Here is a 26,067-nt window from a genome sequence, read left to right as displayed (position 1 = left end):
CGGCAGGAGGCGGGTCGGGCCCCGCGCATGCGCGGCGCGCCGCGGCGCTGGCCATAAAAGGGCGGCCGGGGCGGCGCGGGAGACGCGCTGGGACCGCGGGAGGCGAGGGAGGAATCCGAGCCGAGTGCGGGAGCGAAGCCCTTGGTTCCTTGCCTTTACGCCACCGACCCTCCTTTCCCAGCCATCGCCGCTATGGTGAAGATCGTGGGCAACCTGGTGAGTCCGATGGGCGAGGCGGCCATGTCCTTTCGCCGTGCGAGGGGTGGACGGCGGGACGAGCATCCCTCCCCGGCGGGCGGGCGAACGGCGAGGGAGCGCTGCTGGGGGCAGCGAGGCAGGCGGGGGTCAGTGCTCGGGCTGCCCCGGGCTCTCGGGAGGCCTTGGCCTGCGGGAGATGGCGGGTGAGAGCCCGTGTGCTGCCCGGGCAGGCGGAGCCTGCTTCGCCCATGCGGCGCGAACGGGGGAAGCCGCGCGGAGGGCTCGGCCAGAGCGGAGGGGGGGAACAAAAAACTGCGCGACCTGAGGCTCCGGGGAGTCGGCATGAGCAGGGGGGTGATGCAATTTCACGTTATGACGGGTTGTTGCTCATCGCACTTTAAAGCCTTAAAGAACGCACTTTTAAGCCTAAAAAAATCGTTCCGTTTCTCAAGCGGACAGCAGGGTACTAGAGCGACAGGAGGAGAGGACGCAGTCTCAAGCTGCGTCAGGGGAGATGTAGGTTGGACATTTAGGAGGACTTTCTGAAAAGTCAAGGTGATTAGGCTTTAGAATGGGCTTCACAGGGAGATGGTTGAGTCACCATCCTCGCTGATGTTTAAAGAAGAACTGGACGTGGCACTGAGTTCTGTGGTGTGGTTGACAGTGTGGTGTTGGGTCGCAGCTTGGAGCAGCTCGATGATTTCGGAGGTCTTTTCCAACCTAACTGATTTTGTGATTCAGTACCTTAATTTAGCAGTCCTGTTTGGCTTATGTACTGATAGTGTGTAGGGGACCAGGTGGCTTTCTTAGATTTTGGCCTAAGTTCTGTTGCATTTCGGAGCAGGACATAATGGAAAAGTTCATCCATTCTTGACTTGAAAGGAGCTGCTAGACCCCATTCCCCATACTTAAGCAGCAGGAGTTGCTGTCATAAGAAGTATTTCCCTTGTTATGGTGCTGTCTGACATATTCACAACCCTAATGCAGCACATCACTGTTTGGATGGTTCTGTGAATGCAAACACATCTGTGGCTCTGAGATACAAAATAGTAATAAAGCCTAGACCGACACATGGAGAATACTCTGCTGGTGATGAAATAGCATGTGGTCTTGTGCACAGCAGCTGATGTGGTTGATAGACAACAATAGAGTTTTTCTTAGCTGTAACTTAGGAACCCAAGTCTCAAAAAATATTCTCCATGCAAACTTAGCAAGCTCTTCATTTCAGGAAAAATCCTGTTGGGCTAGTCTCACCTTTTTGAACTTGAAATTTGCTGCAAGTATCAGTTTGATCTCATTTTCAGGCATCTGCAAGTGATGCTGTGTGGGCATCCTGTAAGGCCCCAAAAAGTTGCTCAACAAGGTCTTTAACAGGGCTTAGAGTTGTTCTTGTACTCTTAGACACAGGAGAAATACCATCAAAGATATTCTCAAGAGGTTAAAACAACAAAAAAGACTTTACTGGCAACTTTAGAAAAACAGGGAATTTTTGCAAAAGGTTTAATGCAACATTCGGTCAACATAAAACACTTCTCAAAGCATTAACTTGGCCCCTTCAACTTAGCAAACTCTAAATCTGTTTGATTTCAAGTTACTTAAAAATTCTGTGAGGAGAGAATTAGAAGACAAAAAGAGAGAAAAGACATTAAAAAGGGCCCATATAGCTACTAACTGCTGGGTCCCAGCAGTGTTCAGCTAATGGAAATTCCAAGAGGAGGAAGGGTCAAGACATACGCTAGCAGCAAGTTTGGCCTTAAATACCCCTTGCCTCCAGTGTGCCCGTGCCGTGTGTCTGGGATACGGCTTAGGGATGGGGGGTGTGGGGCAGTGCACTGACTCACCAGAGCCAGGCCTGACCTGCCCCTTCCCCCACGCATCTGCACCTCAAATTTATTTCGAGATCTCTGTCTTTCCAGTGTCTCACGCATCCAAGTTTGTTTTCTGAGCTGTGCTCTTCTTCACTTTAAAAATGAAAGGCATGTCAGACCTCTCCCACTGGACCGCACAAGTGGTGGGATCTGATACATAAATATACAAACTAACACTTGTGACCACGGCTCAAAAACCGGTGAATGCAGGAAGCTCTTCGGGAGGAACGAAATGCCTTACCATTCAGGTCCTTGAGAGAGAATGGTGTGTGAATTCCGCAACCTGGAATTGTTGTTCTGCTTTGTATCTCTTCCCCCTTCTCTGTTTATGGTGGCACTGAAGGGGCAAACTTTTGGTGTAAGGGTCAAGGTTTTTGTTACACACAGGAACAGGTTAAACATGGCAAGTCAAATCTGGCTCTGCTCTAAGTTAGCTAGGCTTCTGCTATTGTCCTAGCTATGAGCCTTTTTTAATAGTCTGCTGTAGTTAAAGCGAACTTTGGTTACGCATTCATGGACAGTGTGAGCTCAACAGTCATGCTGACAACAGCATTTTAACATCAGTGACACCCAGAGTATTCAAGCACAGTGCAGCTGGGATTTCTGGATTAATTCTGGTTTTCAGTAAAACAGGTTTGTATTCTTCTTGTATACAAAGGGGAAAACCCATTCTTGCACTGTCTGCACTTCGGTGAGTGAGAGCTAGATAGAGGTGGCCCTCTTCCCTGCACACCTCTTCAGAAACAGACTAGCTTCTGAAGAATGTCTACTTTCAGGGCACTTGACTGCTCCCTCTGTAGTACCTGCTATAGCAATACAGAGGGAGCTGTATTGGTCGTTTTTTAGCGGCCCTGAGATGAGTGACTAGTGTAACTTGTAAGAGGGTTTTACCATGGGACATACTGCCTTTTATAGTCAAAGCTAATGAGGTGTATAAACTTAAAAAGCCACTTATTGTGGCTGCCAAAGCTTTCCTCTTCATTCTAGCTGCCTCTCTTGTTATTTAAGTTAAAGAAAATGCTGAAAAATTGCAGCTTTTGCTATAAGTGATAATTTTAGAAGTGGCCTGTGCTAGGGAGTTCAGGCAGTTGAACCTTTGCTTTGTTTATGCTAGCTTCTGTATTTAAAAGCCTCGCTAAATTACATAGTAACCATTGGCAGTCAGCCGATGATTGGGCAGTTCAAGGGTGACTTGATATGTGTTGAAAATAATGTTTACAACCAAGCTTTAATCAAATAAGCCAGATAGTATGGACCTGTATTATCTGTTGCTGAGGGCAGCAGACTCCTCCTTTCAGCACCATCTGAAGGAGGCCAGCAGCCTCCTTTTTGGAGCCCTACCTGGTGCTGGGAACCTTTGGGCCACTAGAGACTTTCATTGTTAGAGCTTCTTACTTTGTGTTTGTTGAAGGTAGCATGCCCTTTTCTGCTGAATGACAATACAAGTAAAACGGGGTCTTGTGTGTGCTCAGAGAGGTTGTAGTTAAATATTTAAGGGAAAAACAAACAAACAAAAAATCAAACCAAAAACCCCCCTCCCAGAAAAAACATCACCACAACGAACAAACCAATATTGACCAGCATGCTAGCTGAGGTTTCCCCTAGTGAGCTGCTACCTGGAGAAAATGCTGTTTAACAAAGCATGAGAAATAGGCTTGTGATGGCAGGTTCTCCTTCTGGTAACAGAGATTTAGTTTTTCATAAAAAAGCTTGTCACTTTACAGTTAACATTAAAGACAACTAGTGAAGTCAGTTGGACTGGTCAAGCAGCTTGTTTTTTGTTTTGCGCCTGCTACTACTGTCTTCCTTCCTCCAGGGAAATTAAGCTCACTAGAAAAACCTTCAGAACTTCTCACTGTTTCAATATTTTTTAACTTGCAGGGGTAACACCTTTGGACCCAGCATCTTATTTCACTGTCCTGCAACAATTTTGGCTGATAGTAGAGATGATTTGCAGGGTAACACCTGATTTGTAGTCTGAATCAGGTCACCAGTGGGGAATGATATATGTGACCAGCTGTAATTATGATGCTGTCCCACTTTCCCTTTGTTCTGTGCAATAACAAACCTCAGGTGTGTGGCCATATGATGAACACATTCCAAAGCTGGCTTCCTTTACAGAATACAGTAATTATGCAGCTGGACAGGAGACTTAGGGTTAAAATAGGATCGTCTAACTGGCAGCTGCGGAAGTGGATTCAATAGAGTGGTGCTCTTACAGTGCAGAGGTCTGAGAAGCTATACCAAAAATCAATAGCAGGATTTCAAGGCCAAAAGTAGTGAAGCTTGATTGAGGAATTTATAAGTACTGGGAGGGAGCAGTGAGTGTGGATTGCTGTGTGCAGGAACACTAAAACATTGTAGGTGGGAATGGGCACAGGAATGCATACTATGTCAGTACAGGAGTAGGGGAACCTAGGGAGACAGGAAAACTTGACTGTTCCTGTCTCTTTCAGAATGAGAGTAGGTGGTTGGAGTGTTACTATTGGTCTTGTAGCAGAGTAGACTGTGACTGTACAAAATGCAAGGATAGAAAAACCACTATGTGCCTCTGACGAGAGCTATGTGGGGAGGGAAGTCTGTTAACAGGGAGATGTAATGCTGAGTGTATTTGAAGTTACAGGAAGCTGTGAAGACTTTCACATAGGATTATGCATACATAAGAATGCTCATGCAGGATCTCTGCTTCCTTGTTAAATATATTCATGTCCAGTTTGACTTTGGCTCCTCAACTGCGTGGCATTCTTTAGCTTACTAGAGTCAAGTTGCAGCTTATTGTGGCTGATTGCAGAACCAGGTATGAATTAGTTAACTCCTGCACTTCAAAACGAACCCCTGTGTATGTCTGGCAGTAACCATACTACTTTTAGTTAGCTGTTGCTGACAGGATTCCAGTGCTTTGCTCCATTAAGCTGGGAGAGACTAAAGCAGCTCTCTTTCTAAGTTTATACCAACAGCTCTCTCCTGAAGCTTGATTGCCAAGACAACAAAGTTGAAAATTATTGAAGTGGCTTGTACTTTCTTTGACATAGACAGTATCAGAATGTAGGTGATCAGCACTTTCTGCTTCTGCTTGAGATATTTGTTTGCCTTTTGCTAGAATGCAAGTATTTATTGCTTTTAATGTCTTTCAGTTCTGTTAAAGCATTCACTTTTTGACCAGCAAAAATGAGTAATGGCATGTAAGATGTTTAGTTCCAAGAAATATTGTCCAGAGATGATTTGTGTGACTAAGTGCAACACAGACTGGAAGACTCAGAATAAGTACTGGGTGTTTACTTGTGTAGTCTATGTAGTAGTAGTAGCATTGCTACTTGTGTAGTATGTGTAGCATTGCTTTGGCTAATGATGTCAGATGTGGGTTCACTTGGCAAAATAACTATCCTATGAGGTTGCTTTCAAAAACATGCTTTAGAATAAAACACACAATATAATTTTAATGTTAGCCATTGATTGGAAAAGTCACCAGAGTGGATGACTGTACAAAGGTTTGTGTCTGTCCTTTCCAAATTCTGCAGATGAAAGTCTGTTCCAGATGAAGATGAAAGTCTTACTGCCAAGATGAAATGAGAAAATGGATTATAAAATCTAAGGATTGTATTTTGGGGATAACACAGAGCTATCAGAGTTGAGCATCACGAGTAGAGAATTTCTATCTTGTTTCCACAATTCCATGAGTTTGAGCATTGTGGTTGTTTTCTAATTGGTGAGACATAGGACACTGACTGCTGCTAGCACCAAGAAAAACAATTCATACTGAAGCACAAATGATGGTACAAATAACCCAGTTAAGTGTTTAAGACTTGCCATAATGATTAGTGTGTTGGGTCTGAGAGCAAGCCAGCACTGGGATTAGTCTTACATCATTTAGGAAAGGAGGGGGAAATCATCAATGTGTTGTGGTTTTTTTTTTTGTAGGTTGAATTTCAGGCAGAACTGCAATCTGCTGGTGAGAAGCTTATAGTAGTTGATTTCTCTGCCACATGGTGTGGACCATGCAAAATGATCAAGCCCTTTTTCCACGTAAGTAGTTTTTCTGGGTTTATTTCTGCATTAAATTGTATATAAATGTTTGTGTTGCTTGAACATGGAGGAAAGTTTTTTTGCCTTATGCAATTTTAAGTCTACCAAGTGAAATAGACTGACCATTGATATAGCTGGGAACTAATATGAGGTTTAGCTTTTGTCCTGGTGTTTACATGCATTTTGGGTACATGGAGACCTGCCAGTTGCATTGCAACCTTCTGTACACGGTTAATGTAACTCCTCCAGCTGTGTTTAGGTGGCCGTGTTATCTCCTGATAAGGTATGAGAAGCTGTAGCATCTTTGCGTGATTAGCTGAAGGCTGCAAGAGAAGGCCTTCCACCTATGTCTTAGCATATTTTGGGTCTTTGTGGGGAGAATGTGTTTCCACAGACTCCTCCAGAAACATTCAACAGCAGAACAGAAAATTTTTGCTCTGGTAGTCAAATAGCTGCTTTAAGATGATAAAGCATGTTTCACTAGCAGTTTAAGCAGCACCAGGCTTTCCATTTATACAAATGCATCTTTTCAGGAAGCTTTCCTGGGACACTGTAACTGCATAATTCTTTTTATTTCTTTCTAGAGTTTGTGTGAGAAGTATGGTGATGTGATATTCATAGAAATCGATGTGGATGATGCCCAGGTAAGGTCTGGGGTGGTCCTGAAGGAGGACAGCTAAGGACTTCATGCAAGTGACAGCCAAGAATTCAAAATGTCTTCACACATTTTGAATCAAAATCTAAAACAAAACAAGAGTTTACTTCAACTTAAAATTGAAACATAGGGATTTAGCTGGAAAGAATTAGTTCTGTTCAGGTGTTCCCTACAAAAAAACTATCTGCTGGTTAGCAGCACTCTTGAAGTCCTATGGCATGTGTTGGATAACTTGGAAGCAATGACCCTTTACTTTGGGAAGGAGTGTTGGTCTAAGGTCTTAAGCTGCTTTGATGCAATCTTCCTTAAACCTAATGGTTCACAACTACTGATCTTTCTGGTCCCTCCACTGCTCTTGGCACTTATTCCTCTTTCATTAAAAATGAAATTAGGTCTTGAATTAAGTGCAATATAATGTCTGCTGTATTGCAGTTTCAACATTGTCAAATAGGTACTTGAAAAATATCATGTGGAAGCCCAAGAGTTGCCACAGGGCTCTTGAGTCTTACAAGCAGACATGTTTTGATGCGGAAGTCTGGCTTTTTCCAAGCACAGAGTACAGGTTAAGGTTTTTGCTATTGCATGAATTAAGTGCTGAAGAAGGGATCTTTAAGGGATCCCTTACTTCAGGGAGATGTTAACACTGCACTGGTTGTGCTAGTGATGAACTAGCAGAAGTTCTTCTGCTTTGTCTTGAACAGCAATGGCTTTACTCCATCACCTAAACAGAAGTCAGCTGGAGTGGGTTCTAAATGTAACATACTTAAGAATGCCCAGTTGAAGATGGCTTTTTGTCTCTTCCAGGATGTTGCTTCACACTGTGATGTGAAGTGCATGCCAACGTTCCAGTTCTACAAGAATGGAGAGAAGGTAGGCTCTGCCTTTTTGGAACTGGGGCAGGAAAGATAAACACTTGAAAGAAGATTGGGAATGTTGGACTACTTAGTCTGCTTTCTCTTGATTATGTCTCTATGGTACCACTAGCATTAAGACACTCCTGAGAGCAAGCAAGTTCATCTTAGTACCACAGCAGATGTAACCAGCAGTTAACTGGTGATGCAAACTGTTGTTCACAGGCAGTGAACTGAGTTAGTTACAGGTCAGTCTTACAGACAGTTTCATGAGAGACCATGGGGTGAGATGTCTGTGTTAAGACTGTTTAACACCCTGTCTATCTGCCTAGCACCCTGCCTTTTACTTGGCCAGTGTTTGTTATCTGGGTGCAGCTTGTTTTGAAGAGAGAAATGACTATAGGTGCCTATGGAATCCTGCCCAATCAGAAGTCTCTAACCTGGTTGAGGTTATATACAACAAGCAGCTGTTTAGTTTATTTCACAGAGAGGCTGTATAACCTTTGACGTGAAGGTCCTGTCCCTCTTTAAGGACTGAGCTGACCTCTTTTGTCTGCTCTGCCAAGAGATGGATGAGATGGGATGCAGATTGTGCTCTGACAGCACAGCGTGCTGCCTGTGCAGGGTAGTTTGAGTAACTCTCCGCATGAACTTGCTGAGCTGATTGTGTTGTCTTTAGGCTTCTAGTTTGCTAAGCAAGCTGAAGGTAGGCTTTTCTGAAGGAAAACAGTGCTTTGAGTGTAAGTTTTGTGACTGAAGGTGATGGAATTGCACCTTGGGTGGTTGAGTGTCACAGGCAGGGTGACTTTCAGTTCAGTATGGGGTCAGTATGAACCTTTGACAGTTCTGTTAGACTGAACTTCTGCAACTTCATGATGTCATTGGAAGAATTGTGATTACAGTGTGACAGTCAATGTGTGGCTTTTTGTATCAAGCAAGCAGTTTCATGGCCTGTAGTGTAGTCTGCTCTCTGCCTTCCATCCCTGTAGATGCAGGAGGACAGAGCTGCAGTTATTAAAACAGCTGATGAATGTTGCCTCTATCTTTCTGCTCTATAAGTAGCAAGAAGATAATTTCTCACAGGAGAAGCCAGGCACAAGGGTAGGTCATTTGGAATAGTCCTTCCAGAACTTGATTGGTAGGGTCCTGAGCAACTCAAGGTGACTTAGAGCTACCTTTGATATGTGGGGACCTTCAGAATCCCTTCAAGCCTCTTTTTGAGTCTAACATAATACTGACCCAGGATTAATGGTAGTCTGGAAGTGAAGTTTGATAGTCTTCTGTCTCAACTTTTGCATGAGTTGAATTGAGTAGGAAATAAATATATGAACATCTGCAAAATACTGTGTTTTGGAAGTGGGAAAAATTTTAGTTTTTAGCAGAGTTGAATAGGTGTGTATGTAACTGGATGCTCTGCAACTGATGTTAAGAAGCATTGAATGCAGTTCTAAAAATCAATCTCTCTTTACAGGTGCAGGAGTTCTCTGGGGCCAATAAAGAGAAGCTGGAAGAGACCATTAAAAGTCTACTCTAATCTCCAGCCATGAAGACATTGAAGTGTGACTGCTTTGGCTAAATTACAGCCTGCAACTTTTCTACTTAAAAAAAAATAAACAAGCTAGCTAGATTAAATGATACAAACTATCTTCTTGGTCCATGTATATGAATAAAATAAAGTATAAACTCTTCACTTATGGATATTGTTATTTGTTTAACAAAAAGCTTAAGAATTTCATGATGTCAGGTGAGTGTCAGGTTTTGCTGTGTTAAAAGAGTACTGTCTGTGTACAAAGACTTCTCAAAGGCAACCTCATCTATTGCTGGCTTGGGATCCATGACAGTTGCTTTAGGAGGAGTCTGCTGCCACCCTACTCAGATGGCAGTTGCTATGCTATAATCTAGTTTACAAATACCAAAAGAGGAGTTGGAGAAAAGAGAGTAGTCACTGGGTGGCATACTTCTTTCTTTCATTACATCTCTTTAGTTAAAAGATTTTAAAAATGTTTCAAGCTGCATTTTAGAGTTCAGAGCTCAGACTTGTCCTTCCAGAGCATTATACCAATCCTACCATGGAAGTGCAAGGTAGGACTTCGACTTGCTGTCTTTTTGCCTTTTCAATTTACCTTGCCATTTGTATGTGTACTTTCTGGTTCTATTAGTAAAGAAGTGTGTTTAGTCTGAGTTGGGCTGCTTTGTTCCAAGGCATTAGTCTGGAACAAATGACTGAAGAAGTAAAACTTGTAATGTCTTATGGTCAAGAGAATTTTAGATTTATGTACTCTTGTAATTTTCATTTGAATGCACTGTTGCACTCTCAGAACACATTTGACACTGTGTTGGACAGTAAACTGGACTCTGTGGTCCTCCAATCTTGAATCAGGCTGTCTGGATGAATGCTGACTTGCCAGCCTTTTTGTACCTGCCATTCACTTACTCTTGGCACTGTAACCAAGGGAACAGTGTTTTTTCCACTGTATCAAAATTGCTTCCTTGCTGGCTTGGATGTCCTGTATAAAAACTCAGTGAAGAAGGGAGCAGGGCTGTAGCTATGAGTGAGTACAGCTTAGTGAGCTGTGCTGCTCACTGAATATCACTCATGGAAAACCTAGACTTCCTGCTGCATATGCAGACAATGTGGAATGAATAAGCCTCTTGTCTTAGTGGTAGGAAACTCACCCATGACTCAGCCTTACACTCACTTCACAAGCATGCATGAATTTCTTGATGGCTCTGGAGGACTGGGAGCCTTGAACAGCTTAATGTATATGTTCCTAATTTGAAACAAGATTTTTCTAGTCCAAGAAGTGGCCACACCCTTTACTTGAGAGTGAGCCATCAAGGCTCTTCTTGGATGTAAGTTCTGAGTTGTGATTATGCAATGAGAAGAACATGGAAAATATTTTCCATATCGTTCTGGCTATTTGACTAAGAGAAGTGCAGCTGCATGTTTGAACTGTTCAAAGGTAAATGGGAAACCACTACCCCAAGTGGTGGGTGCCATGAACAGACTAGTGAGGAGAGAATAAAATGGAGCTGTAGAAAGAATGCACTATGAACACATGCTATCTGCAAACAAGCATTGCTTTTGAAAGCAGTTTCTGCATGCCCTACTTAATCCCTTTGGGCAGTAACTGTGAACAAGAAAGGTTAAAAAAATTCCTGCTGAAAGTTCCAGATGAAGTTCAATAAGAGGCCCTGGCATCCCACTTCATCCTTAAATAATACTGAAGTGTGCTACCACATACAGTATTTCTGCTGAGGCAAGACCAGACCAGGTTGTTGCAGGGGAAAAGTGTGGTCAGTGGTGCTTTGCTGCTTGTGTGTTGAATTTAACTTAATACTTCATTTAGTTTTTTAGTAAAATTATACTCAGCAGTAGCCTTGGACAATCCAGGTGACAGTGACTGGAAATTCAAGTTGTGATTGGAAAGACCAGAATAGCTGGAATACCACTTGTGCTGAAGCAAGGGGTGCAAAGCAGTTCTTAAAACAGCAGTGAGTTCAGCTTCCTGTGCTGCAGTATCTTCCCCTCCCAAGAACTGGTATGTAGGCATACTGTGATGAAAATAACTTGCATAGCCTAATTTGAAAAGTGTTCTTTAAGGCTTGGCTCTTTGAGGAATATGCAGTGAGGATCTCCATGTTAGGTAAACTTTCTCTTTAAAGGAAACACATAGTCCTCAAATGCAAAGTTATACCAGAATGTGACTGTAGTTGGTCCTTGCCAAGGATGGAAAGCAAAGCCTATGCTTTGTTTTGGTTATATATAAGGAGCCTGGGAACTCCTCCTAGGAACCCTGGGAGGAGAGAAATCTAGTTCAGGATGGGAACTGGCTTGAATCTTTCAGCAGGCAAGGACAGGGTGGGTGTTTCAGTCTTTAACAAGCCTAGGTATAGCAAAGGTTTTGTTCTAAATGGAATGAGTATGGATATCCTTGCTAAAGCCTAGGGCATATGCCCTCCCACAAGTATTAAGTAATAGAGAGCTGGCTAGGTGCATTTTTTTGTTTGTTTTTCTGTGTGAAGGTGTGAGGCCAGTATTGCTGTGTGCCAGGCAGTAGCACAGCATTCAGTCCTTCATTAAACTCTGTGGTCTTGCATGAACAGAATTAGCTGCTTTGATCCAATGATGTGCAAAGATGCCTGTAAGAGGGAAGTGGGTAGATAGCCAACTGACTTGAATGTTTGGTAGACTTGATGTACGTGCCAGAGAAAAAAACAACATAGAAAGGTTTCTTTTGGGAATAAGGGTTTCAGGAAGAAGTTTTGCCCCTCAAGCAATGACTACAGTCTGTGTCATTTGGGTATGAAATAGGTGGGATGTGTCCCTTGCTGTCAAACAAGAAAAACAAGATGTTTTTGTATGCAGGCCTGTTACATAGCTTGCTTGTAATGGGCAGGCCAACAGGAAGAGAAGTACTTCCTTGAGTACAGCAATTAAAACACATAGCTGGAATAATTAAGCTTAATAAGAGAGGACTAACATGAAAGGAAGGGCCAAGAGGTCACAGTGAATGGACATGTGAACTGTGCTTGATCAAATTGCAGTGGCATAGTGACACACCTTACCTCCATCCAGGGGTTCTGAAAGGACTGTTGTGCACTTGAGGGTGTGTGTCATGCATGTGAGGTGCTCAACCACCCACATCTCCAATCTCTTGCAGCAGTCAACCTAACTGCAACTACAGCTAGCCATCTGCTTTCCCTTCTTATCTTGACCTGAATGAAGACTTTAATTCCCCTCTGGAATGATTCCAGTAAGAGTACTGGTAATAATTTCAATGTTTAATTTCTTAACTGTTCATACATTAAAACTAGTTTGATCTACCAAGCTAAAAATTACTTTTTTTTTACCAATGCCAACTGGCATAGCAGCTCCTCTGTGTTATGCTCTATTGACATGCAGCTTTCAGCCACCAAAGGAATTGGCTTGAGGAGCATACTGTTGAAATCCTTGCTGGATTAACTCTGTTGTGTTAGTTCCTGGCCCTTGTTGAAGTGTGGGAGAGTCTGACCTGGTGAAGGAGCAAGATGCTTTTTCCCATATGCTCTTGTTCCTTTCTCACTGCAACTATAGTTTAGAGCTTTTATTTAAACTCATATCACAGAGGGCTTGGCTTTGGCCATTGGTTAAGTCCCCTTTGGAGCTGGCTGTCACTGGGTCTATCTGATGAGGTAGCAGCTTCTGGTCCTCACCAGAAGCCACCCCTGAAGCCTCCCCAGTAACAAAACCTTGGTAAGAATGAACTAGGTGAGTTTGAGAAACTTGGAAACACCTGAGGAGGTAGTGGAGATGGACATCCACCTGAAATGCAGTTTTTCTTCCTACAGTCCAGGTTGGTAGACAGACAAGGTGAGGGAGGCATGGGAGCTGCATGAAGTTCTATTTCTACCTGCAGCTGACAAACACAAGCTTGTGCAGATCACCACAAGGTGGCCACGACTGTCTGTGGGTTTTATACAGTGCGTATACACAGGCAGGCTCTGTGAATGCCTTGTGTTTGTACCTCTCTGACAGTGCTGGGGTGATGGTTGTACCTTGAGGCAATGGGCTAGAAGGGAATGGCATGGGGGAAGTTGGGCTCCCACTATCTGGTGGCACTATCTGTCTGGCTTACAGGAATTGAAGTGCATTTGTCATGGATGTAACAGGGGTATAAACAGACTCTGGGGAGTGGTGAAGCTAAGCACTAGAAGGCATAGGAGGAAGAGTTTTAGACTAGACTTTGGTCATCTCCCCTCTACTTGAATAAGCCCATGACATTTGCTCAGGGAGACAATGAAGTCTGGTATTTCAGCTTTCTTTGTTTCTAGCTCCTCTGAGTGAGACACTTAGGGGAGAGCAAGGACACGCACCATGAATAGTACTGTGTCTGTTAATCCTGCTGATAAGGGTGCAGCTGTAGCACCACTCTGCAGGGTTGCTCCAAAGGAGGGTGAGCCCACACTGAGCTAGTGATGATGGGTTGAGGATAGGGACAGGAGGCATCTCCCTACACTGTAGGTAATGGCCAGCAGCAAGCTAACCTGTCTGGAGCAGATGGTGGAGGTGAACAATAAAAGTAAGGGGTCAGGGTCATAGGAGCAAGATAAAAGCAAAGGATCGGAGGTATGGCTTGCTTGCTCCAGTACAGGCAGAGGTGGTGGCAGATTTAAGGTTGGATTTGATCCAGCTGGGGAATAGATCTCACCTCATAGAAATAGATACTGTGGCTGGGCCATGGTGTGTCATGACTCCTGCGGGCACTGACCCTGGGAGGACCATGAGAGAAACTCATGAGGCAGCAATGGATTCCAGGGATAGCTCCCTGGTTTCAACAACCCACGGCCCTTTGCAACAATTCCCAGTGCTTCCAGAGGCCACCTTTAGTGTGGCAGGCCATGGTGAACTCCTCAAGGAGGTACCCATTGTCCTGAGCTCAAACAAGTTATTGCCACCAGACCCAGCTTGATGTTGCTTAGGAACAGGACATAAAAGTTATGTATTAGCCTGGTACAACTCTAGAGACTGCTTCATTTTGCACAGGCAAGCATAAGGTGTTAAGCATTTAAACCATGACTCCAGAAATAACTATATGTATCAATAGAGAGCTACTTGGCCAACAAATTACGAAGCCTGCAGCTGTTTACATTTAAGATAAAATAAACTCTTCCTCTTGCTCTCAAATATTACATCCTCAATTAACTGCGATAATAAAGTCTCAAATCCCACTACAACCCTACTTGCAAACTGTAACTTATAGTGGCACAAACATGACCATGTGGACTGGAGAAAAGCAGCAGAAAAAGACCAGAGAGTATCAAATACCCCCAGCTGCAAAGTAATGGGAAAACGACCACTGCACCCTGGGAAGAGCTGACACCCTTTTCCAGCTTTGCAGGTACAGTGGAGAACTGCTGAACTGACCTAGACCCAGGCAAGCCCTTGGAACACCTTCTGACAGCCAGTGGCATCACTGGAGCTCACCCCTTCCCAGCAAGCCTTTAAGATCAGCTGCAGAGTGATAATGTTAGAAGAGGGGGTGCCTGGCAGAGTGCTGTTCACAGGCCTGTGCAGCTGTCAGAGGACAGGTTGGACTGCCTGCAAGGTACTACCCGTGCTCTGCCCCTAAAAACACACTGAGCTATGTACTGGCAGAAAAGCCAATCCCAGCAACACACTGCTGTGTCTTTGTGCTAGGCTGGACCTTGGCACCTTGTTGACTTCATTACCATGGCTGTACTCATAGGATTAGCTTGCTTCACTAGCAGAGTGAAACAGAAAGACCTTCATCCTGACTTGTGCCACTGCTACAAGGGGAAAAACCCAAAATTTTTAATATTTCCGTTTTGTTTTCAACATGTGGAAAAATCCAGGTATTATTCCACAAACCTAGAACTTTGAGGACAATAAGGCTTACAGTAAGAAACTACTGCAAGACCTCCAAATAGTGCCAGACAGTGAGGGATAATTGTCATTATTCATGTGGTGGCAGTGTTCCAGACGTGTAACAGAAAACTTGGATTTTCAGGAGGATACAGCTATATTCCCCAGAGAAGTTCAGAGGCTCAGAGGTGTGTGGTGTTGGTTTTACATAAAAAAAATATATTTTTATGGTTAAACAGCCTTGCAAAATCAACTGCTATTTATGAAGCATAAAATCTGCACACAGCAAGGGGAATGTACAGATCAGTATTTTAGGAGGAAGCAGGCTGAGCCAGGATTGTTCTAACTGACAAATCTTTCTACAACTCTGACCAAGGGACAGGAACTCCATGTGGCTGTTCTTAGTCCATTTCCTAATCATCACTTTACTTGAAACAAGAGATCATTAATTCACTGGATTTAATTCAGTATTTTAGGAATTGCAAGCCCTCTGGCACAAGCTTGTGTTTGTCAGCTGCAGGTAGAAATAGAACTTCATGCAGCTCCCCTGCCTCCCTCACCTTGTCTGTCTACCAACCTGGACCGTAGGAGGAAAAACTGCATTTCCGGTGGATGTCCATCTCCACTACCTCCTCAGGTGTTTCCAAGTTTCTCAAACTCACCTTGGTTTTTCTTACCAAGGTTTTGCCCTTGGAGAGCAAGAGGAAGAGTTTATTTTATCTTAAATGTAAACAGCTGCAGGCTTCATAATTTGTTGGCTAAATAGCTCTTCATTTATACATATAGTTATTTCTAGAGTCATGGTTTAACTGCTTAACAGCTTATGCTTGCCTGTGCAAAATTCCTCAACAAAGAGATACCACACAACAGCACACCTCTAGTCAGTGCATCTGAAGCCTACTGACAAGTTCCCTTTTTTGGTTTACCACTTTATGTGATGTGCAATGGTAGTAGTCCACAGATCTTCCTCAGTGGTCAGTGTAAAACCACAGCACTGGAACTTACTCAAACTGTCAATTCATTCTCCTCAGAAAACACAATAAAGCTACCAGAACCTCTTACCCACTTGTGCCAAGGTTCATTATTTCCCCAGTGGCCAGCTGACCTGCATTTCAGGGTGTGTTTTGTTAAGTCCACTCAGCAAGTATTGTCAATCTACATCTTAAGTGATCTCTTTTTGTTGACATACACAGCATCTAATCCCAGCACTGCAAAGATAATAAGACTGCTTGGGATCTCTCTTCACGGATCAGTAATGAAACCTTCAAACTAATGAAGAAGTCCTCCACAGTGACTGAAAATGGATCACCATCATCTTCAATGCCTCTATGTATCCATAATAAGAGGTCCTTGTTCTTTTTCAGAACATCTAAGATATCTACAGTTGCTAATCTCTGTGTCTCCTTTGTTTCGCACACTGTGTGTGCTGAACACCAATTTAACACAGTAGGGCCATCATATCCATCTCACCTTCCAGGAGAGCCAAGGTAAACACTATGGCAAGGTCAGCTCCAAGCTTGGACACCAATGACAAGTTTCTCAAGAAAATTAGTAACCTATCCATATCATCTGCATTGAGATCTGCTGGGATGAACAAGTCCTTGTAATATTTTAGCTCTTCTGTGTTAACCATAAAGAAGTGAAAGAGAGAGTATTCCACAAATAGAACTATAATATAAGCAAAGTATACATTAAGGTATTTATTTTTCCTTTCCATATTCTCAGAATAACTGAGATAGCTACACTGTTTAATGAAAAAAATTTTTAAAAAGCCAGCTAGAGGTGAAGCTGGAATCCCCAAGTGTTGTTAGCTTAGCTTGCTCTCCGCTCCTTGATATGAGTTAAAAAAAATCCCCCTTGCAAAGTTCTGGGCCAAATCAATGGGTAAAAATTAAATGTGCCATCAGTTAGCAAAGCTTTTCAAATTGATTTTCCTTTCTACAAGCCTGCTCATAGGAAAGTTCAAGCTATTATCAAATCTGTTACAGGTCTGATTTTCAGCAATTTTAAGGCACTTTGTTTTGTGTAGCTCTGGGAAGCAAGTCTCAATTTCTTCACAAGCAAAGCAACTGGAATATACTTAGACTTATTAGTCAAATTATTAACAGAAGTTACCATCAACAAACATCTAGCAAAATGATTGAAACAAACTGATCACATGATTTGACAAGTGAATTAAAAGCATTTGACAGAATCACATTCTGCTGCGCCAGTCTCCCAGGAATATCTGATCTTCACACTTTTACAACAGCTTTTCCAAGATTTTCTCCTTTTAGCATTCTTATAAAAGCCATTGGCATGTTCTCAAATCCTTCAGTGACTTGTTCATGGCACTTCACCTTCCCCTGTCAAAAGTAAGAAAGAAAATTGCTGAATTTTCATCCACCAAAACAGAATAAACTGCAGCAATATTTTCTCCAGCATATATATTTAATTTGAAACAAGCTGGCAAGCACAAGATAACTGCAAAACCAGGTGGGCTCTTGTGAAGATCTCCTTTTGTTGTAAAACCTTTTACCTGGAGTCATAACAGGAAGTAAAAGTCACTGCTGTAAAAATGTACCAGGACACATTTATTGCTACTTGGTCCCCAAACAATTGACCGGTAGGGGATCTTTTACCCAAAATCAGGCCTGTCTCTACCCATACAGAAGTATGGAATTGCAAATGATCAAAATCTGACCCATCCCAAAACCTCATGTTTGTAAAAGCTAGAGCCTCTTAGCCTTTACTGGTCGCACTCACAAACTTCTCACAGCCATGAACTTGGTTACTAACTCAGCCCCCACCTAGAAAAATAAAATACAAGAAATTCCCTATTAAATCCCTTTAAAGCCCAGCTCCTAATACTATAAATTCATTCTTGCCAGTAACTTCAGCACAATACTACAATGGAAACCCTGGCCCATACTACAAATGACTGAATGAGAGATACAGGAATTTACTCTAACTATGAAAATCTTCATTATCAGATAAGTATTTTTGCATTATTCTGGAAGCATGCTTCTTCAAAGCCTACATGTATTTTGGATTATATCTGAGTCTACAAGCTGATATCACACATCTCAACAAAACAGAAGGGACCAGGCATATCTACTATTTGTGTCCCAAAGAGTCTCAAGGATCAAGGCAGGGAGAAGGAAAGCATCAAGCTGTGACCTCACCTAAACAGCTATGACAAGAGACCTCTTGCAGAGATGGACTCTGCAGTGTGAGTACACCTTACAAACAGCTGCCCCTTCCTTCCTTACCTCCATGACCCACTTCAGCAGGGCCTGCAGACCCTCCTCCCGGCGGTTGTTCCATCGGGACACCAGAAACCCTTCCATTTGAAGCTCTTTGAAAATCATGGGAATCTGCACATAAGGGCCTGCAAGAGAAAAGAACCAGCAAGCCACCTGCAATATCAGTTTCATTCAGAATCAGTCCCGATGCATAAAGTGAGCTTTTAGCCAGTAAAGACCACTGAATCACTTCCTTTCAGCCAGAAGCAACAGATATATTTTCCAAAGAGAATTTCCAGCACAAAAGACTGAAGATTCATGGACAGTCACCTAGGGAGAAAAAGGCCTGATCCCTAAAGCTGTGGAGCTAAACAATTCTGAAAACAGAATTTATTTCATTCAGAAATAAAGTGCCTCAGCTTCACCTGAGAGACTTAAGCTGAATCTCAAAAATACTGTTTTAACAGCTTGTTTGATAGCCTGACAGGCTCTCATGCTCTCTCTAACTCTCAGGATCTGAGTTATAAACTCTAGAAAAACAGTTTCCTCAGTCACAAAAATGTCTGATAGCCTCCTCATTACCAAAAGCCTGTTCCGTTTTTTAAAGTGATCTGACAGTCCAAAGCCAGTCAGCTACCAAAGAGAATACAGTCCTTCAATTTATTTTAGAAGGCAAATCTAGAAAATTTAATGCTATTGAAAACGAATATTCATTCAGCCACATTTCTCAGCAGTTTTATTAGTAGCTGAAACCTTACTGGAAAAAAAACCAACCCAGAAAGCTTAAGCTGCATCAGCTAAAAACCGGAAGGAAAACCATTATCTCGTCTTAAAGTACATACTGCTGTATAAATGGCATCATGACACCACACTTGCTGATCTATATCTGCATAGGGCCATGTGGAGTCCTGTTTTAAGTATCTTAGCCACTCCTTCATTCCTAATCAGCTGATGTTCACCAGTGTGCGCAAAGGTGGATGAGCGCATGTACACACAAGGAGCATGGTCCCAGTGTCCCACATGTCCCACAGCAGTAGTTAGTTACCCAAATGTATACATATACATACACTTAAATGGCACAGCGAAGTAAACAGTAGACTGTTATTATGTATTTCTGCCATCACCAAAGACAAAATCATTTCAGATACAATAAAGACCCTCACCTTTCTGAGGCACAGAGTCATTGTACTGAGAGATGGCACCACAGACTGCAATCCTTCCATATTTCTTCATGTGGTTGATAGCAACACTGGCAAATTCTCCACCCACCTACAAGAATCAGAGCATGTGCAGCATTAGAGACAATCCAGTGTTTAGCATTGGCTGCCAAAATCTGCCAACATTGCATTGTTGCACCAACAGGTTCAATCGGGAAGCAACTTCCACTACCCCAAAGACTTGGTGGCTACAGAAACCCTTGGATTTACACAGACCTATGAGGACTCAATCTCACTCTTCTAAAAATTAGTTATGAATGTATGGAATTAGTTTTAATTCCAAATCTGCTTCATGAAGCTTGGTTTGGAAGCATCAGGCAGGACTAGCACATAGATCCCTCCTCCTAAGGGTACTAAGAAGCACCAACTCTGCTTTTCCCACACACCAGTATGCAATTTTACATCTTTATATCATGTTGATGCAAACTTTTTACTTTATGGTTCTCATCTCCAAAATAGGGATGTGCTGTGAAAAGAAACTTTTAATAGTGAAAAGCTGTGAGAAAATATACTGCTGTGAGGAGCTCTGCACAAAGTTAGAAGTGAGAATGAAGGGAATGGACAAGACCATAAAACCTATTTAAGACCTTAGCTCCTGCCACGGAGACAAGCACTTTGCCCTGACACCAAACATTCCTTTGAATTGCCAGAGAAAGGCTAAACACCACGGGCCCTCATCCCTGGATTGGCAGAAGCATTTCTAAAAAACATGCTAAAGAGGTGATGATGGTTTCTTTCAAACCAGGCAGCTAGCCAGGGGGTTTAAGCTCAGTATATCAGCTAATACCCGCGTGGCCAGATATTATATTTTTTTATTAGGTATGACACATATGTTAACTGTAGTAGGAAATCAAAAGAGACAGGGGTAGTTCTTTATCTTGAAAGTGAACTGACACAAAACTGCATCCATACTGTTAAATTTTCTTAGCCTTCAAAACAAGATGTTCACATTCAAACACCTATCAAGAACAGTACATTGTCCCCATTAATTCCAGCTATATTTGGAAGAGGTCAGAAACTTTCTGAGGGCTGCTCCAGTAGATTTGCAAGTGTGTCTTGCTACTGTTTTGTTTCAGGTACCAAGGCAGCCCCCATGACCACATAATGTGGAGGCATCCACACTCACTCCCCTTTCAGCAACAGCAGAGAACAGCCTGTGGTCAAAGGTGGGGCCAGGAATGGACTGGATCAGTTTCATGTTACTGTGACTGTCACTTCCCAAAATGTGCCACACTTTTCAGAGTGAAGTAAAACCTCTCTCTCCATTTACAAACACTGTCAACAATCCAGCTCTGCCTTTTCAGTTTTGTTCTTTCTGTTACTGCTCAAGTCAGCTGCAGAAATACGTGTGGGAAGGGAACAGAAAAGCAGTAAGCTCCTACAGATACCATTGCTTGATTAAATGGATCTCCACATTGAAATCCTGGTGTAGACTTCAATTAGATGATTTCAATATTGAGTTCCTGCTACAGTTTAAAGAAAATCACAGATGCTTAAGGAAAGGCCTTCTCTCTGAACTTACATTGTCAAAGAAACAGTCATAGCCATCAGGAGAGGCTTTATGCAGTGCTTCATCCAGAGATTTAACACTCTTGTAATTAAAGGCTTCATCAAAGCCTATTTTTTTCAGATAGGCAACCTTGTCATCTGAGCCAGCGCAGCCAACCACTTTGCAACCCTGCAAGGAAAGGAGAAAAACATTTATAAACATCCCCTGACAACAGAGGCTGACAGAGTGTGCTAGTTGAAGGGCTCACCCTTTAAGTAAGGCTGTTATCAGTATATGAGCTCCTGAAACATCCAGCTAGATTTGCTATGTACTCAGGAGCTTTTCCATCTCAAGACCCTAGTGTAGGCAAGCCTTCAGGAATGCTTGCCCCATGATCATTCATGGCCCTGTTGCCCTGTTTAACACTTATATCTTCTCAGCAGCAAGTATGAGCAGTTCAAGCCACTCACCCCAATTTTAGCGAGCTGCCCCACCACAGAGCCCACAGCACCAGCTGCAGCATTAACCAGGACTGTCTCTCCTGGCTTCATCTTGCAGACCTCCAGCAGACCAAAATATGCCGTGAGGCTGCAAAGAAAATGCAAGAATGTTCAGTGAGGAATAAAAGATGACAGACACACAGACATGACTTGATCACACGGATCAAAAATATTGTCACTACCAGTACAAGATTAAGTTTTCCTACATTGCGAAATACAAAACTTAATCCAACCTTCTTAATTTGGCTTTTTCACAGCCATCCCAGAAAAAAACCCACCGATACACTGCTGGGAAAGAGATTGTTGAGGCAGAAATCTCTCTAAGGTGAAAACAGCTTTCGTTGTGCTCATTAGTCAGAAGGAAAAGCACAGATAACTCTGTGACAACTCAGTTACGTACTGGAAGAGATAGGAAATCCAACATAGACAGAGGTCAGTTGCCAATTGGTATCTACTAGATTAAATTACACTCCTCAAAAATCAAAGCAGGCAGAAAAAGGTAAAAAGCTTGTTAATGGGCTCACTGCTCCAGAGGACTACTGTGCTATGGCTACTGGGTGAAACACAGAATCATTAAGGTTGGAAAAGACCTCCAAGATCACTGAGTCCAACCTTTGACCAATTACCACCTTGTCAACTAAACCTTAGCTCTAAGCGCCATATCCAGTTGTTTCTTGAGCACCTTCAGGGACAGTGAATCCACCACTTCCCTGGACAGTCTGTTCCAATGCTTGACAATCTCTTCTGTGAAGAAATTCTTCCTGATGTCCTACCTGAATATCCCCTAATGCAGCTTAAGGCCATTTCCTGTTGTCCTGTCACTTGTTACCTGCAAGAAGAGACTCACCCCCATTTGGCTACAACCTCATTCAGGTAGTTGTAGAGAAGAGTAAGGTCTCCTTGAGCCTGTTTTCATCCATGCTCAACAAGTCAAGCTTCTTTAGCTGCTTCTCATCAGCTCTGACACCCTTCTCTGGATATGCTCCAGCAAATCAAAGTCTTTCTTGTAGTGAGGGGCCCAAAACTGGAAACTGTACTCCAGGTCTTACCAGTGCATTAGTAATCTGTAGGAACTACTAAAGTAACTCATCGACTGGCCCAGAATCCCACAGAAGTCTTCTAATTTCTAAATTCAAGCTCAGAGCTTCCCACATCGTCTCAACTGAAAGAGCTAAGTGAATTCCTCTATAAGACATCTAGAAAAAACATGCATCTTGAGTGATCTTAAAATGAAATCTGAGAAGTTGTCCACCACACACAATTTTACAATAATTTTGAAAGCCTTCCAGATCATTAGGAAGTCAATGCCAAAGTCCTGATCTCCCATAAAAATTACAGAGAATGAAGTAAGGAATGCAAGCAGATGACTGACAGATTCCAATAGTATATACAGATTCCAAAGCACAGCACTTTTGTCTGCTGCAGTGCAATTTAAAGAACATCTATTTTGCTGCATGACACAGCATCTGTCTTTTGCATTTTGGGGTTGATTCTGGAAATACAGTGAGAGCAACAGAGCCCACTCAGTAAAAGCAGACTAGTCCAGGTGCCAGTGAAATTTGAAACTTTCCACTGAGTTTAACACAGACTGAACTAGATTCTTTCCAGCTTTTCCTGGATCCTCTTTCCGATCTATTACAGCTCCTCAAGGAGAGGGACAATAATCTCCAAGGTAAATCTCCTCTGATGTTGAGGATGGAATAAACTTCATGCCCTATACAGGCCCAGAGCATCCAGAAGCATGCCTTTTTTAGCAGCATGAATAGGCAGTATGCTGGTAGAACAAGACAAAGGTCAATACAAAAAGGAAGAAACCTCCTGCACACCAAAATCCAGGGGATAGTTGCCTTTTCATCTCCAAACTTACCCTGGCATGCCAATTGTTCCAAGAGCTAGAGATTTGGGGAGTGATTCCGGCCAGCTGGAAGGAAGAAGTTGTAGGTCTTTCCCATCAGAGATAAAATGAGTTCTCCAGCCACTGCCAGCCACGACAAAGGCCCCCACTGTGAAAGCAGAATTTTTGCTTTCTACTACCCTGTTTAAAAAGTAAAATAAAATAAAAAAAACAAACCACAAAAAACCAAAACCACATCCTGTTAGAAACAAATCAATACTGGCTCTTCCATTCTTCCTGTGATTCAGAAAATAAATATTTCACATAATGATTTTTAATCCATACCTGCTGTTGGTGTAGGTGTCAAGTGTTTTTCCCGAAATGCCTACAGGCTCTTATCATGAGGGAAATACTGGCAAGAGATTTTAGATTTAGCCCTGCCCACAATAAACCAAATTTTCACACACAAGTGCCAACTGTTTCTTGGACTAGCACCAGTTTGGTTTGAGATCAGCCCAGGCTTCTGTGAGTTAGAATGCAGGAAAGAGGATGCTGGGATAAAGCATGGAACAGCAAGGAGTTGCTGATAGGCTGTCTGTTCTCAGACAACCTGCACCTCATTTAAAAATTGAAGATCCTGAAGATGGAACCTCTTGGGGTAATGAAACCAGATAAAAAGCAATATCTAAAATCAGGGAGATATCTATATTAGCATCTCTGTGTCAAATGAAAATTCCACTTTCTTAGCTCAACAAGAAAACTGTGTTGGAAAGGGGTAGATAAGCAGCTTAGAATTATTAGAAGCGGTTGACCTTCTGTTCATCAGCCTTGGTTGTTAATTTATCCCAGCCCTCAATGTTACTGCAGAGAAATGCAAGAGTCAAAGGCCACAGATGTTCCTTGGCAGCAACTTACAGGGAGCACAGCAGGAACAAACCGACAGAGGGAAACATCTGCAGCTACATTACCACAAGCTTGGGAAAAGGATGGATTTAAGGTTAAATAACCCTTTGGCTCGAGCTGTGATGCAGAGATATTTTCAGCTGGAGTAGATAGCATGCATGGTTGCAGACATGCAGCTACTAGCACATCAGGTTTTAAAATGTGAAGGTCAAAATGCGCCATGTACAATGATTGGTCCTTTATGCTTGTAAAAATTGCCTTTGAAGACATTATCACCAGAAACAACATACAGATTTTATCACAGGTGTATATGCTCTCCAGAAAGGCAAAAGAGATTCTTAGAGGAAAAACACATTCCAAGCACTCAGCGGTAAGAACGTCAGTAGCAGAAGTATGTAGACCCAAGTCAAGGAGGGGTAACATAGGCTGCAGATGTCTGGAGTGTCAGCACACTCCTTTTCTGATCTGCCATGCACACTGATAACAGGAACTGAAGGTCTTACCTGGCAACCTGCGTGCCTATCATTATGTCACCCTCCTTCATGTCCCTTCGACTGTAAGGTCTGCAACACAGGCAAACACAGCTTACTGTGTGAAACTTTAGTAACGTTTAGAAACTTTAGTAACTAACACTAGGAAGTAGTAGCAGCTGTTTGACCCAGAAAGAGAGTATCTGTTGTTAACAGGTATCAATTAGCTTGCCATTGTAACAGCATGACCGGATGCTTTTCAGAGCCAGCTACTTGGGCATCCTGGGCAGGAATGCTGGCGGGATGGATGATAGCAATAATCTTCACAGCATGGTCCATCTGTACAAGAAGCCTGAGACCCAGAGAACTATCTCTGAATTTAGTGTCCACAATGCCTCTTCAAACTACCCAGTCTCCCTGTGCTTCAACTACCCCCTATTGGGTATATCAGCAATGTCCAACTTAAAATGCGTGTGCTTAAGTACAAGTTTGCTAAATTAAATTAAGCAGGAACTGCTAGGAGGCTGCAGTCTCATTTGAGTACATTGCATTCCAGTTGAAGACATGACAAGGAACAATAGCTGATTCTAAGAAAAGTCTACAGCAGCAGAAATGTTACCCCAACATCTAGTTAAATCTGGCACAGCTCCATATCGTGAGTCTTGTAATTCACATACATTGTTGAAAAAGTACACAAAGACATTGGGACACTGATAACAGCAGTGGGTGCTGCCCACTGCTGTTTTGAGGTTTAAATTGCAATTCAAATGAGGCGCTTTAGCCAGAAATTCAAAAAAGACAAAAAGGTATACCTCATGTAAGGATCAACACTGAGGAACACTGATTCAAGCAGCAACTCTGCAACGAAAGACAAAGCAAATTCCTGAATATTATCAGTGCAGTAGAGCATAGTTTCCCCCAGCCAATCTTCCAACTAAATTGATATGAACTCTGGACTGCTCAAAATCCCCCTTATCCCTTCTTTGTTTAGGAAAAACCTACCAGAAACAACTACGACATTCTTTAGTTTTGGGTTATTGGTATGCTGCTGAAAAAGAAAATTTCCCCAGTGTAGCTTTAGCTAACTATCTTATTTTCAATCTTGCAATTTTGCATGTATCTCCTCTCTCTACAGAAGAGTGAAGCAGCCAGAATTCCTAAACAAAATTCTCATTTAATTTCAATATATATAAAATGTCATCCCATGATTCAGCCAGAAGAGGGTGGCACAAGTCAAACACAAACTAATTGTTTGCCTTAAAGAGAAAGCATTAGTTTCTCTTTTCTAAATAGCCTAATCCACTTTACTGTCTCTAACAACACTAGTTCTTGGGAAAGACGTTGTTAAACATGTTTTAAACTTCTCATTTACACAGCACTTTTAGCGGTTCATCTCCACCTGCTAATATTTTTCATTGCCTGTGCTGCAGGGGTCTAGCTGGAAATGTACTCAGATGTTAAGTACCTTC

General features: G+C 42.6%; 2 protein-coding genes across 4 annotated transcripts in view; one reads left to right on the top strand and one right to left on the bottom strand.

Annotated features, from left to right (window-relative positions):
• The first annotated feature begins 51 nt into the window (after window positions 1-51).
• LOC129132519 (thioredoxin) lies at window positions 52-9,285 on the top strand. Its single transcript, XM_054651727.2, has 5 exons — window positions 52-216; window positions 5,985-6,089; window positions 6,674-6,733; window positions 7,549-7,614; window positions 9,067-9,285. The coding sequence occupies exons 1-5, from the start codon at window positions 193-195 to the stop codon at window positions 9,127-9,129; spliced, it is 318 nt and encodes a 105-aa protein (XP_054507702.1). The 5' UTR covers window positions 52-192; the 3' UTR covers window positions 9,130-9,285.
• A 7,361-nt stretch (window positions 9,286-16,646) lies between these two features.
• Window positions 16,647-26,067, bottom strand: part of PTGR1 (prostaglandin reductase 1) — a 23,130-nt gene continuing 13,709 nt past the window's right edge. For all 3 annotated transcript variants that reach the window (XM_077171454.1, XM_054652266.2, XM_077171455.1), the window contains 8 exons: window positions 25,411-25,456; window positions 24,632-24,691; window positions 23,259-23,426; window positions 21,362-21,479; window positions 20,925-21,080; window positions 19,349-19,454; window positions 18,213-18,331; window positions 16,647-17,306 (listed from right to left, as the gene is read on the bottom strand). In XM_077171454.1, coding sequence (XP_077027569.1) covers window positions 17,196-17,306; window positions 18,213-18,331; window positions 19,349-19,454; window positions 20,925-21,080; window positions 21,362-21,479; window positions 23,259-23,426; window positions 24,632-24,691; window positions 25,411-25,456 — 884 coding nt within the window. In that variant the 3' untranslated portion in view covers window positions 16,647-17,195. The remainder of the gene's footprint in view (window positions 17,307-18,212; window positions 18,332-19,348; window positions 19,455-20,924; window positions 21,081-21,361; window positions 21,480-23,258; window positions 23,427-24,631; window positions 24,692-25,410; window positions 25,457-26,067) is intronic.

This window comes from Agelaius phoeniceus, chromosome Z, assembly GCF_051311805.1.
Source record: "Agelaius phoeniceus isolate bAgePho1 chromosome Z, bAgePho1.hap1, whole genome shotgun sequence".
Taxonomy (NCBI): domain Eukaryota; kingdom Metazoa; phylum Chordata; class Aves; order Passeriformes; family Icteridae; genus Agelaius; species Agelaius phoeniceus.
This window is presented reverse-complemented; position numbering and strand designations above follow the sequence as displayed.

Coding starts and splice junctions, on each gene's coding strand:
- LOC129132519 (XM_054651727.2), top strand. CDS start 193: ATGGTGAAGATCGTGGGCAACCTG. Junction 217..5,984: donor TGAAGATCGTGGGCAACCTG/GTGAGTCCGATG, acceptor TTTTTTTTGTAG/GTTGAATTTCAGGCAGAACT. Junction 6,734..7,548: donor TCGATGTGGATGATGCCCAG/GTAAGGTCTGGG, acceptor TGTCTCTTCCAG/GATGTTGCTTCACACTGTGA.